This window comes from Podarcis raffonei, chromosome 11 (genome assembly GCF_027172205.1).
Source record: "Podarcis raffonei isolate rPodRaf1 chromosome 11, rPodRaf1.pri, whole genome shotgun sequence".
Classification (NCBI taxonomy): Eukaryota; Metazoa; Chordata; class Lepidosauria; order Squamata; family Lacertidae; genus Podarcis; species Podarcis raffonei.
Window position 1 is genome coordinate 20,998,733 of NC_070612.1, and position 12,388 is coordinate 21,011,120.

General features: G+C 42.0%; 1 protein-coding gene across 8 annotated transcripts in view; it reads left to right on the forward strand.

The window, feature by feature from the left end:
* The window catches only part of PARP8 (poly(ADP-ribose) polymerase family member 8), a 157,523-nt gene that overhangs the window by 127,846 nt on the left and 17,289 nt on the right, over window positions 1–12,388 (forward strand). For all 8 annotated transcript variants that reach the window (XM_053407928.1, XM_053407927.1, XM_053407932.1 and 5 more), the window contains 3 exons: window positions 7,001–7,093; window positions 10,610–10,735; window positions 12,312–12,377. In XM_053407928.1, coding sequence (XP_053263903.1) covers window positions 7,001–7,093; window positions 10,610–10,735; window positions 12,312–12,377 — 285 coding nt within the window. The remainder of the gene's footprint in view (window positions 1–7,000; window positions 7,094–10,609; window positions 10,736–12,311; window positions 12,378–12,388) is intronic.

The following is a 12,388-nucleotide window of genomic DNA, read 5'->3' on the forward strand; positions in this document are numbered from 1 at the left end:
TAGGCCCCCGAAATGGATTTTGGACATGCCTGGATTATGTATATTCAATACTTTCTTGCACAATCTAAGTACTGTCCTCTCTCCATCCCACCTTACAGTATTATGTGGCCAGTGGGATAATTAACAAAAGAAACTGATGATTGAGTTGTTTACTGGGCTCCATTGTACTGAATGTGCCTCTCTTTCAAACCCACTGTGTTTCTGGCCACAATTCAAAGTACCAGTTTTGACTTGTGGCCTCCCAGATATTGTTGAACTCCAACTTCTATCAGCCCCAGCCCCCAAATGCCTGAGACCAAGCATACCTGGAAGATTTCCTCCTTCCCAAACAAGCCTTCCCAATTACTGAGGTCATCACTGAGCTAAAGTGGATAAGTATCAGGGAGAAGACCTTTGCAGCGGCACCCCAGTCATGGGACACTATTGAAAGACAGTTGTTTTCTGTCTGCTTCTCTATCTTTTAGGCACCAAGTTAAAACAAAGTTATCCTTTTGAGCTTTTGGGAAGTAATAGCTAGACTTTTCCCCTCGCTGCCTGATTATTGCTGCTGGTTTTGTTACTGTCATGTGGGGTGTGCGTGTTTAGATTGATTGCCCAACACAATGTAGCTTTTATCTGGCATTGTATTTTGGATTGCATTGCATGTTCGTGATGAATGGCTGAGACTGTGAGAAAACCACCTAGAAGCATTCGCGGTGCAATGTAGTATAGAAAAAACAAAGTAGCTGGCCTCATTTACTGTGGTTGCGGGAACAGAAAAGTTTCACATTGACCTGTTTGGGTTCAGATCATCCATTGCATTCCTGGAATGGAGCTGATTGTACTTGTGAGCTGCCCATGTGTTCATAAAATGGTATACACAAAAAATGATTTATACCTAACATTAAAAATACATATCAAATTGGTACATATTACTTGGGAGAGAGCATTTTAGCCTCATAGATCTAAACCAGCCACCCCCAACCTGGTGTTTTGGGCAGCAACTCCTTCATCCCTGACCACTAGGCATGCTGGCTGGGGCTTATGGAAGTTGTAGTCTAGCGGGTGGCACTGTGGTCTAAGCCACAGAGCATAGGGCTTGCCAATCAGAAGGTCAGCGGTTTGAATCCCTGCTACGGGGTGAGCTCCCGTTGCTTGGTCCCTGCTCCTGCCAACCTAACAGTTCAAAAGCACGTCAAAGTGCAAGTAGATAAATAGGTACCGCTCCGGCAAGAAGGTAAATGGCGTTTCCATGCGCTGCTCTGGTTCGCCAGAAGCAGCTTAGTCATGCTGGCCACATGACCTGGAAGCTGTATGCCAGCTCCCTCGGCCAATAAAGTGAGATGAGCGCCGCAACCCCAGTCGGTCACGACTGGACCTAATGGTCAGGGGTCCCTTTACTTTAGTCTAGAAATACCTGGAGTGTACATCCAAGCAATACTATAAGAATATCAATAAATAAACAGCTCAGGGTCACGTAAAAAAAGATTTACAGGAATATTTTCAGACAAAAGCAGCCTGAAATAAATAAGTTTTGAGGGCCCCATTTTAAAAGCTGACCTTCAGCGGCCTAGCAGAATTGTTGCAGGAAAAGCATTCCATAACAATGAGGCCATTATCAAGAAGGCCCTGGCTGATCTTACTGCTGGCATTGGGGGAATTCAGGATGATTGCAAAGAATAACTCCCCCTTGCAATCTCCCTGCATTGCATGGTTTGCCTCTTTTAGCTCCTACATATTGACTGTTGAGACCAGGGACAGAGAACCCAAATGGATCCCAGAGTGTGTTTAAAATAATAAATTATCTACTGCCTCCATCAGTGCAACACCAGTGGGCCATTTCCAACCTGCCAAATGCCACTCTTTAACCTGCCTATATATGAAACTGCTGTGTACCAAATCAGCCCATCTAGCCCAGGTCTATTTACATTGAATGTCTTTTTTTTTTTAATGATATTTTATTCAAATTTCAAAAAAAGTTTACAAAAATAATAAGATAATAAAGAAAGAAAACAAACAATAAAAAATACAGAGTAGAAAAAAAGAAAATAGAGAAAACAGTAAAATAATGAGTCCATCTTTCAATGTCTTATTTTTCCTTCACTTGTTTCCCTGACCTCCTCTCACCTCCCTTTTTTGTATTCCATTTCAAATGGTTAATTCAGCAAATCCTTTCCCTCTTTGTTTTTATCTTAGTTCTTTATCTTAACATATTACAACCTTATAATTTCGTCTATTTAATAAATCAATTTTTCATACTCCTTTTTAACATTATTACTAAAACCGCTTCATTTCATTCCAGCATCATTTTAACATTCATTAATTTTGCAATGTTTCTGTAAATAGTCCTTAAATTTCTTCCAGTCTTCTTCCACCGACTCCTCTCCCTGGTCTCGGATTCTGCCAGTCATTTCTGCCAATCCCATATAGTCCATCACTTTCATCTGCCATTCTTCCAGAGTGGGTAAATCTTGTGTTTTCCAATACCTTGCAATAAGTATTCTTGCTGCTGTTGTGGCGTACATAAAAAAGTTCTATCCTTCTTTAACACCAATTGGCCAACAATGCCCAGGAGAAAGGCCTCTGGTTTCTTCAAGAAGGTATATTTAAATACCTTTTTCATTTCATTATATATCATCTCCCAGAAAGCCTTAATCCTTGGGCACGTCCACCAAAGGTGAAAGAATGTACCTTCATTATCTTTACATTTCCAACATTTATTATCGGGCAAATGGTAGATTTTTGCCAGCTTGACTGGTGTCATGTACCACCTATATATCATTTTCATAATATTCTCTCTTAAGGCATTACATGCCGTAAATTTCATACCTGTGGTCCACAACTGTTCCCAGTCAGCAAACATAATGTTATGTCCAACATCTTGTGCCCATTTAATCATAGCAGATTTAACCGTTTCATCCTGGGTGTTCCATTTCAGCAGCAAGTTATACATTCTTGAAAGTATCTTAGTTTTGGGGTCTAACAGTTCTGTTTCCAATTTTATTTACATTGAATGTCTAGGGTCTAATGCAGTATGTTAGCTGTCACCAGCTGCTACCTGACCTTTTAACTGGAAATGCCTGGGATCAACTCTGGTATCTTGTGTTCAAAGCAGATGCAAATTTGGGCTCCTGCATCTTGAATCCAGTATGGCCACTTACACATCACCCAAAAACGAATTACCAAAAAACAGAGCAAAAGTTGACAATTTAAAAAACATAAAATATGCGTATGCTTTCTATGGATTTATGTTATTTGTTCATACAAATTTAACTTACGACAATAGTAACAGGTTGCGTTCTGGATGATTGTAACACTCCCATTTGTCAAGAACATGATCTGTCATTACTGTCATTATCAGTTGTATTTGAATCAACAAATAGAAGAAGAAAAAAATCCCATGCAGATGCTTAGTTTATAGATGCAATTAATTTGAAAATAAATACTAGAATTTAAAGAATGTGATCTGTTGCTATTGTTAATAGCTGCATTTGAATCAGCTAATAAAAGAAATAAAACATCCAGATGCTAATTTATATTTATAGATGCAAATCTGGAATTAATTGCTAGAATATAAAGAGATGCAATCTTACGCTACAACCAGGTAACCTGTCTGCCTGCTCAGCCTGCTTCCCAGCCTGTGCCCCTGCTCAGCCTGCTGTTAACTGTGGATGGACAGCCCTCCAAGAAGGGGCTTCTCCCCAAATAAGGATCATCCTCTTTAAAGCCAGACACGTGTCCACTTTGTGAGTTGTGTAAAAGAGATTTTTAGCAGGTGTAGCTTTCCTTAGCTGCATCTCCCTTAGCTACGGCCTTTCCCTTAAATGTTGGGCTAGTCCTACCACCATTCTGTCTCCCAGGGTTGTTAGCCATCCATGTTTAGGGGACAATCCCTCAAGGCCGGGGCAGGCCCACCTATGAGGCAAGGCAGGGAGACCACCTCGGGCAGCAGGATTCACAGGGTCGGCAGATCTGTCCATCAAGGAGCACATTGCCTTCTGCTGCTACTGCTACTGCAATGGCACTCATTGGAAGCCAGGTCTGCTGCCTCCTTAGCATCCCCTGTCGTAGTTTTGCTCCATAATGATCTAGAGCAGTGACGGAGGAAGGGGGTGCGGGGGGTGACAAAATGACAAAACTATGAGTTTTTATGAATACTAATAATAGTAATTTGGGCTCACAGAATTTTTTAGTTCAGTCAACAAACGTAACGAAACATGGCTGGTACTGGGCGCCACACTGTGGGGCCCGGCACATACCATGGGGCCTGCAGCATGCCCGAGCCATGTGTCTCTCTTGGGAGTGATGTGGTGGCTTGGGTGCCTGCAGGTTCTGCGCTGCCTAAAATGGCAGCATGGACTTGCGTCTGCCCTCCGCCTCTCCCTCTGCCGCCCTACAGCTGAAGGGGAGGAGGCAGAGAGGTTGCACGCAGTGCGCCCAGCATCCATGGGTGGCTCGCCCCGCTCCTGGCCGCTGGCCTGCAGCACCCGGCACTCGAGTGGCTAGCTACGCAGCTGACACTTAGCACTTAAACATACTTAGTTCCCACACAGGAACTAAGTAGAGAGAACCAACAAGGAAAGAGAGACAGTAAGTAGAAACCCAGGCTCCTTCTGCCCTGTTCTTATAGTCCAGAGCATGACCTTGAGAGAGAAAGATAACAGGACCAGTTTGAACAAGCTTAACTCAGCTTTTCTGAAGGAATAACCCAAACATCAGGAACCTTCAGTTTGTTTCCAGGCAGAATGGAAACTTACTTGTCAGCTAGAAACTTCCAGCTTGCACCAGCTTGTATCACACAGAGAAATTTCCAGAAACTTCTTAAACTGAATAGGAAAGATTTCTACACATTAAACCACCTCCATGCCGCCTCTACAGCGGTATCTTGGGGATCAAGAGGCGCTGCTTGTCTCCTCCCCCCCCCCCCCGTTCCCAATGTAGATCTTCACTCACCCTTTCTTCCCTGGTGGAAGCACCGTTTTGTCGGTGGGCTATCGCTCTCATCATCCCTTCGCATGGAGCATGACATTGCAGCTTGCCTCAGGTGCCAAAATATCTTGGCCCAGCCCTGCCCAGGGTGATAATTTCAGAACTGGACCCACTGAAGCACATGGGCCAAATGCAGAGTAACTGATTGTATGCCCGAGGCTCCTAAATAAAGTGTGCGCACGGAGCACCGCTGGAGGTAATAAACACACTTCTTCTTCTGTTACTAGAGTGCCATGCTACAGTGAATTGGATGGTGTTCAGCTTCATCTGCTGCCTAATTCAATGTAGCACGGCAGATGAGATAAATCAAATGACTGATGCCGTATAGGACTTGAAAGATGATGGCTTTTCTAAAGCAATCTCTGTGAAAATATTTCAGTGTTGTAGACATCGTGCAGTCATTGAGGTAAAGAGAGACAGAGAGGAGGGGAAAAGTTCCTGCAAACAAAATGGCTTAGATGCTGTCAAAATGCAAGGGGAATCTGTTGGTGCGGACATCTGTGCAGCCAGGGATGCAGTTTTTAAAATTTATTTTTCTTAGAGCAAATCCCTTCTATAGTTTTATATTTATTTCTTCCAACACTTGGCACACATTCTTGTTTGGTTTTCATTTCTGCCGAGAGTGACCCCCAGATTAGAGTTAGACGGATTTGTCAGTTATCCTGACAGCAGCCAAAGGCATAAATGCATAGGCAGGATAAGCCATGGAGTGTTTTCTGTCTCCAGAGCATAAAGAGTTTTACAAGTAGCTGAGAAGTTGAACAGGAAACTTGGAAGTGCCTCTACTTTAATCAAGGTTCTGCCAATGAAGGAAACCAGCAGAAATAATTATCTATATTGCCAGGAAGGCTCAGAAAATGCAGCCTGTGGTGAAATGGGATTCCGAATGCACAGGCATTACTTTTTATGGAATGGCACGGAAATGAAACTAGAAAGGAGGACTGAAGCACAAGTTCTTTGTTAGGGCAGATCCACACCACACATAAGCACATTCAACACACATTTAAAGTACATGCCTTCTCGCAAAGCATCTTGGGAACTGTAGTTTGTCAAGCATGCTGGGAATTGTAGCTATGATGTGACTCTGCTCTTAGTGATTTTCTTAGGGTTGGTGCATAGATGCTTTTGGACAAAAAAGTGTCAGTTACAGTTAACCTACTGCAGTCTCTGACATTCATTAAACACTGTGTCCTTACTATGGGCATCAGCTAGGAGCTACCATTTCCCAAGGATCAGAGGCCCAGGTCACTGCTGCAATGACGTTTATTCTATGGTTCTGTGCTCATTGGTGGGAGAATGTGGAAGGAAAGTTGTTGGCCTCTATGTGGAGTGAGAGCCCATGATAATAGTGGTCATAAGGCCCCTCTAGGTGAGAGCCAGTCTGGCAGTGTCTGCAGTATTCCAGGTGAGAGAGGCAGAGTTTTTACCTTGGATCTGAATTATTGGAAATAGCAGCATCGGGGGCCTATGGATGTTTTGTAGAACTACTTTTTTATTTTTGTGTTAGGCATTAGTCTCTCTCCTGTTTAGTTTTGAGCTGTTAAATTAGATCGAGTTATTTGCATTGCTTCATACAAACCTGTATGGATTGACGGGGTTGTATTTCTGTATTTGATATTACTGTTCTTTATAATTGCCAATTGTTTGTCGTATATATTTCTTGAATTGTTACACCTAATGGTTCACCTGACATGTTGTGAGCTTCTTGGGGCAGAATTCTGTAGGAAAGTGCCATACAAATGAACACGATGATTGTGGTGATAATGATAATTCTTTTTTTCAAAGACTACAGAGACAAACTGTTGTTGTTGTTGTTGTTGTTGTTGTTGTTGTTGTTGCTGTTGCTGTTGCTGTTGCTGTTGCTGCTGTTGTTGTTTCATAGCCTGCCTTTTAACGCAACAAGGACATATAACTGTATGTACTCCATGAAGCCCTTGCAGTATACAAGCCTTCATAAGGCTGGGCATTTCTCTAAATTTTCATGAATGCAACTCATGCAGATTCTCTCTCTCTTTTTCCACCCCGATCTTAGCCTACCGTGTGTGAACGGGAGCTGTGTGTATTTGCTTTCCAAACTCTCGGTGTGATGAATGAAGCAGCAGATGAAATCGCAACAGGGGCTCAGGTAAAGTGAAACAAATACACGATCATGAATGATGTTTGCATTGCCAGCTCAATTATTATTAAGCATCTTCCCATCTTCCCATGTCATTTTGCTACATTTTATATTTCCCCTGTTGCATCCAAAGCACTGAGGACTAATGGTGCTATGATTTTACTGAGCAGCTGGTATTTTCAGAAGTGCTCAAATTTCACCCTACAGCAAATGAAAAGTTGAGTTAAAAGTTCAAGCTTTCATTTTATTCTTTTGAAACTCTGCCTGCACTTGAAGTATAAGAAATCTCACATTAAACGCAGTGTTATTTAGAGCGGAGCCAAAATATCACAGATGACGTTTTCCTGAGAAAACGGCTGAGACTTTTCTTTTTCTCAACCCTTCTAGGAAAATATCACTTTATCCAAAACCCTCCAGGGAATGAAGAGTATCTTCCAAGCTGGTTCTCCTAACCCCCACCACCCACCCCAATTTATCTTCACAACAGCCCTAAGAGAAAGGTTAGACAGAGAAGTTACCCAATTAACCTCATGGCTGAGTAGAGAGATGAAGGAATTTCGATTCCAAAGTCTTCACAGTGACATGTCTAATTTTGCACAGATTTTTGTGGATTGGCAACCATTGCCTATAGGCTCCCCTTGGAGCACTCTGGGTACAGCAGGGGTTGTCAGCCTTTGGGAACTGGGGGCTCCACACATACAGCCCAACCTGTGCCCACAGACCCTGTGTTAGAGTGAAAGAAGCCCAGACTACTGGTTGCTGGATAGCTCAGTCAGTAAAGCATGAGACTCTTAATATCAGGGTTGTGGGTTCAAGCCCCATGTTGGGCAAAAGATGCCTGCATTACAGAACTAGATGAGCCTTGTGGTCCCTTCCTACTCCGTAGTTCTGTGATTCTATGGTGGCGTAGTGTCAAAGACCAAGAATTCCTGCCTGAGTGATAGCCCTTTCCTAGAAGATGGGAAGCCTACAATATTACTCTTTTCCAAATTCCCACGTCTAATCAAAGCCATTGCCTCTGACTCTATAAAGGAAGCGCATTGTCAAGACAAGTAAGAGCAGGGGTCGTTTTCCTTATTTTAGCCTTTTATTATATATTTTTAAAAATATTGTATGTTAATAAAACAGGATAGAACTTTGGATATGCAGAACATATTAAAAATAAATTTAAGGAACCACAGAAAGAGGAGGAAGGAAGTCAAGTTTTGAAATGTTAAAATGATTGTAAAATTAGTGAAATGTATAAACCTGAAAAGCATAAATAATTTAAAAAACAAAATAAATAAAAACAAAACAAAACAGGACAGCACAAAAGGTAAAAAGTAAGAATGGATAAAAATTTCATTCATTCATTGATTTCCCTTCTCCCAGCATCTTAATACTAAAGCAGGTACAGCGGATAAACAGAGCCCTGGCACAGATGAGTCTTGCTTCCCCAATCTCAAATCTTAAACCATTCTCTCTCTCTTCCTGTGCTAAGACCTTGGTTACTTGGATACTATCTTAGTCTGGAATTCAAGCAGCTAGCAAGGACAGCTGAGCTGCTAGTTTCCACAGCAGACACCAAGATAAACACAGAGACTTAGTAGTCTCCAAAATGTCTCCATGAGATTCACTCTGTTCACTTGTTCATAAATGTGCACCAAGATGTTCTTTTCTCTGGCTCTCTTTGGAAACTTTGATTCTCTGTTAAATGGCTAAAAAAGAGGTGAGCAGTCAACTGGGCCATTGGGTCTGTCACAATAGTGGTCACCACGTTAGATAACAACGTAAGAAGACCCCCACATCGGACCAAAGATCCATCCAGTCTAGCGTTATTCTCGTGGTGGTGAACCAAATGCTCACGAGAAGACTACAAGCAGGACCTGAGTACAACAGTGCTCTCCCCACTTGTGATTCCCAACAGCTTGTAAACTAGTTTTAGAATTTCAGTGGGTCAAGTCACCTTAAAGTACCATCTGTCTACATTTGCCTGGAGCAGGCGTGGGAAATATCTGGTCCTCCAGATGTTGCTGAACTGCAACTCACATCAGCCCCAGTAAGCATGGCCAATGGCCAGGGATAATGGGAACTGGAATTCATCACCATCTGGAGGGTCAAAGGACAATAGGTACCCAGTTGTTCTTTGACTAAGCTGGTATTTGAATCCATATTTATTGGCAATTCATTCATTTAGTCTTCCTTCTGGGCAGCACTGGTGTGCTGGTTCACTGGCAACTAGAAGGTGGCAATCATTCCAAGTGTGCAAAGGAGGATGAGGAACGTAGCCTTGATCTGCCTCCTCTTCCTGGTGTTTTTCCTTTTTTATTTCACTTATTGGAAGGATCATTATTTTTTTATTTCCCTCCAGAGATCTGAAAATAAAGGTTTTAGAACAGGCATGAGTCAGAGTCTGTCTGGGGTTGTGGGTGGAACTAGAGGGAAGTGTTAATCAAAATCCATCTTCTTTTTAAAATGGGTTCAGTGAGTGAACTATTTTAAATCTAAGATAAAAAGACAGAGGGATGGACTCTGAACAAAATCATTCATTTCTTTCCGTGCCATGTCAGAATAATAATATATGTGCAACTTAGAATTTCAGGATATTTGGCAGGTGACGTGTCTATCTGACAATTAGTTGAAATCAATATTGATATCACATGGTCAAATCACTTATTTAATTATTTTAAAGTCCTCCTTTCTTTCTTCAGAAATGGTCTCCTTTTAGAGTGCCATTATTTTTGCTAACTAATTTATCCAAGTAAAGCTACATTTTGAGGAATCATTCTTTCCATGTGTTATGAAAGATAAGATTCTCAGCTCAGGACTTTATCACTAGCTGAGAGTGATATTTTGGAAGTAAGCAAGTGAATGCCCTGCACAGACAGATATATAAATGCAGAGGGCTTTGTTCATGATCAGGAACTGTGCCACCAACTGTGTTTCTGATCCTGTTGAATGAGACCTCTGTGATGGCACCATCCAGTCACTAAGTGAATGAGTGTATAAGGAAGTGTGAACTTGCTGCCCTATGCTTATTGGTTGAGTGAGTGATCCAAATCCCAGAACTAGCAGCTTTATATAATCGGGTGAAACTCAATTGGCCCCTTATGTTACTGGCCTACTGAGTTGATAGCTGCAGTATTACTTCCTAGCCATCTGCAGTGGTGGCTGTGCATAGCCTCCCCTCAGTCACACCATCTATTTCCCATGCCACAGCCCTACCATCCTAAAGTGTTTTTGCCTGTCTGGATTGTATCCTTGAATTCCGATAATGCTGCTTGCTTACTTCATTGGAAGAAAGAGAGGGGTGTGTGAGACTGTGTGTAAAGCTAGTCTATTGTATATATTTACATTCTTTGCTCTGCTCCCGTTCCCCTCTGGTCATGCTCACCACTGGAGTGTGGCCTCCTGAACTTGCCCAGAAGAGAATGTATCTCTCAGACTGAAAAAGGATGAATCAGCCCTGGGGAAAAGTGCCAAAGATATTATTTCTCGCAAAAAGAGAGAAAGAGAGACTGTGCATGTTTCCATTTTTATCTCCAGGTTGTAGACTTGTTGGTCTCCATGTGCCGTTCTGCATTGGAATCACCCAGGAAAGTTGTCATTTTTGAGCCATATCCTTCTGTAGTTGATCCTAATGACTCTCAGATGCTGGCCTTTAATCCCAGGGTAGGTACATTCTACATTTTATGGTTTTTTGAGTCTAATGTGTTTTGAATGTGAATCCTTCTTCAGGGGCACAGTGCAATATTAAGAAAAGGTATGGCTTTGTGCAAAAGGATGGATGGATCACATTTGGGAAACAGCCCTTTCTGAATGTTAAAACAGTGCTGTAGAACAGTTAGAGAGGGCTGGGGAACCTGTGGTCATCCAGATAACGTTGGATTACAATTTCTGCCATCTCTTTCCCCTCCATAATATTTTATTAAAGCTTTTACATAATACAATAAGGAACTAAGCTACCATATTTTTCGCTCTATAACACGCACCAGACCATAACACGCATGTAGTTTTTAGAGGAGGAAAACAAGAAAAAAAATATTCTAAACGAAATAGTGGATATATGATTTTTGTGGTTCATGCTGTGGCCACAGACATGTGATCTGACAGAGAGTTTGGAGTAGCCCAATGAAAAAACCCTGAGGATCCATGTGGATCCATGCTTTGTAACCACGGAGGAGGGAAGGAAGGGGAACCATGGATCCTCTGCTCACGACTGCAGCAGATCCCCCCCGCCACCCGCAGGCATTCGCTCCATAACATGCACAGACATTTCCCCTTACTTTCTAGGAGGAAAAAAGTGAGTGTTATGGTGCAAAAAAATACGGTAAATAAAAACAGAGAAAGAAAAAGAACACACAGAGTCCTATCTCAAAAATAGCTCTTAAACCTTGCTACCTGCAGAAAGTGGTGGACCCTCCTTTCTTTTCCTGGCCTCTCACCCTGGGAGATCTTCACTTCCCAGCCATTCACTCAGGATCCCTCCACCAACCATCCACTGCCCTCATGTATGTGTGTAATCTCTGGACCCCAACAATGGCCCAGGGCAGAGGACACCAAAGAAGACAAAACAAAAGATTTATTTAAAAGGATATTCCACCTGTCTGATGCACAGCTACTCAATAAGGCAGCTTACAAGCAGTGATAATCACAACAGAACAATATAACAATCTCAGTGCTATAAAAACCACAACATAAGCATCACAAACTAAAAATAGAATACAGTGGTACCTCTGGTTACGTACTTAATTCGTTCCGGAGGTCCGTTCTTAACCTGAAACTGTTCTTAACCTAAAGCACCACTTTAGCTAATGGGGCCTCCTGCTGCCACCGCGCTTTTTCGGTTCTCATCCTGAAGCATAGTTCTTAACCCAAGGTACTATTTCTGGGGTAGCGGGGTCTGTAACCTGAAGCGTATGTAACCCGAGGTACCACTGTAGAAGGAGCAGCAAATTCAATCAGGCAAATCAGTTATCACACAGTTTTCAACTTAAGTTTTCAATTCTGACAATTTAAAAGCCTCCCAAAAAAAGAAGTCTTCTCAAGCAAAGATTGGCCCATCCAAACCTCATTTGCAAATAGGCAGATGTTTATAATAGAAGATTATCTGTAATGCATGAGATCTATGTACTATTGTACAATGATTCCTGCTCTTTGTGAGTACACTATTAGGTTTTTTTTAATGCTTTGCATTTAATCCATTCATAATCTATTGTGTTTAATCTATTCATTTGTTTCGCCGTAGAAGAAGAATTATGACCGAGTCATGAAAGCACTGGATAGTATTACTTCAATAAGAGAAATGACGCAGGTAAGCATAAA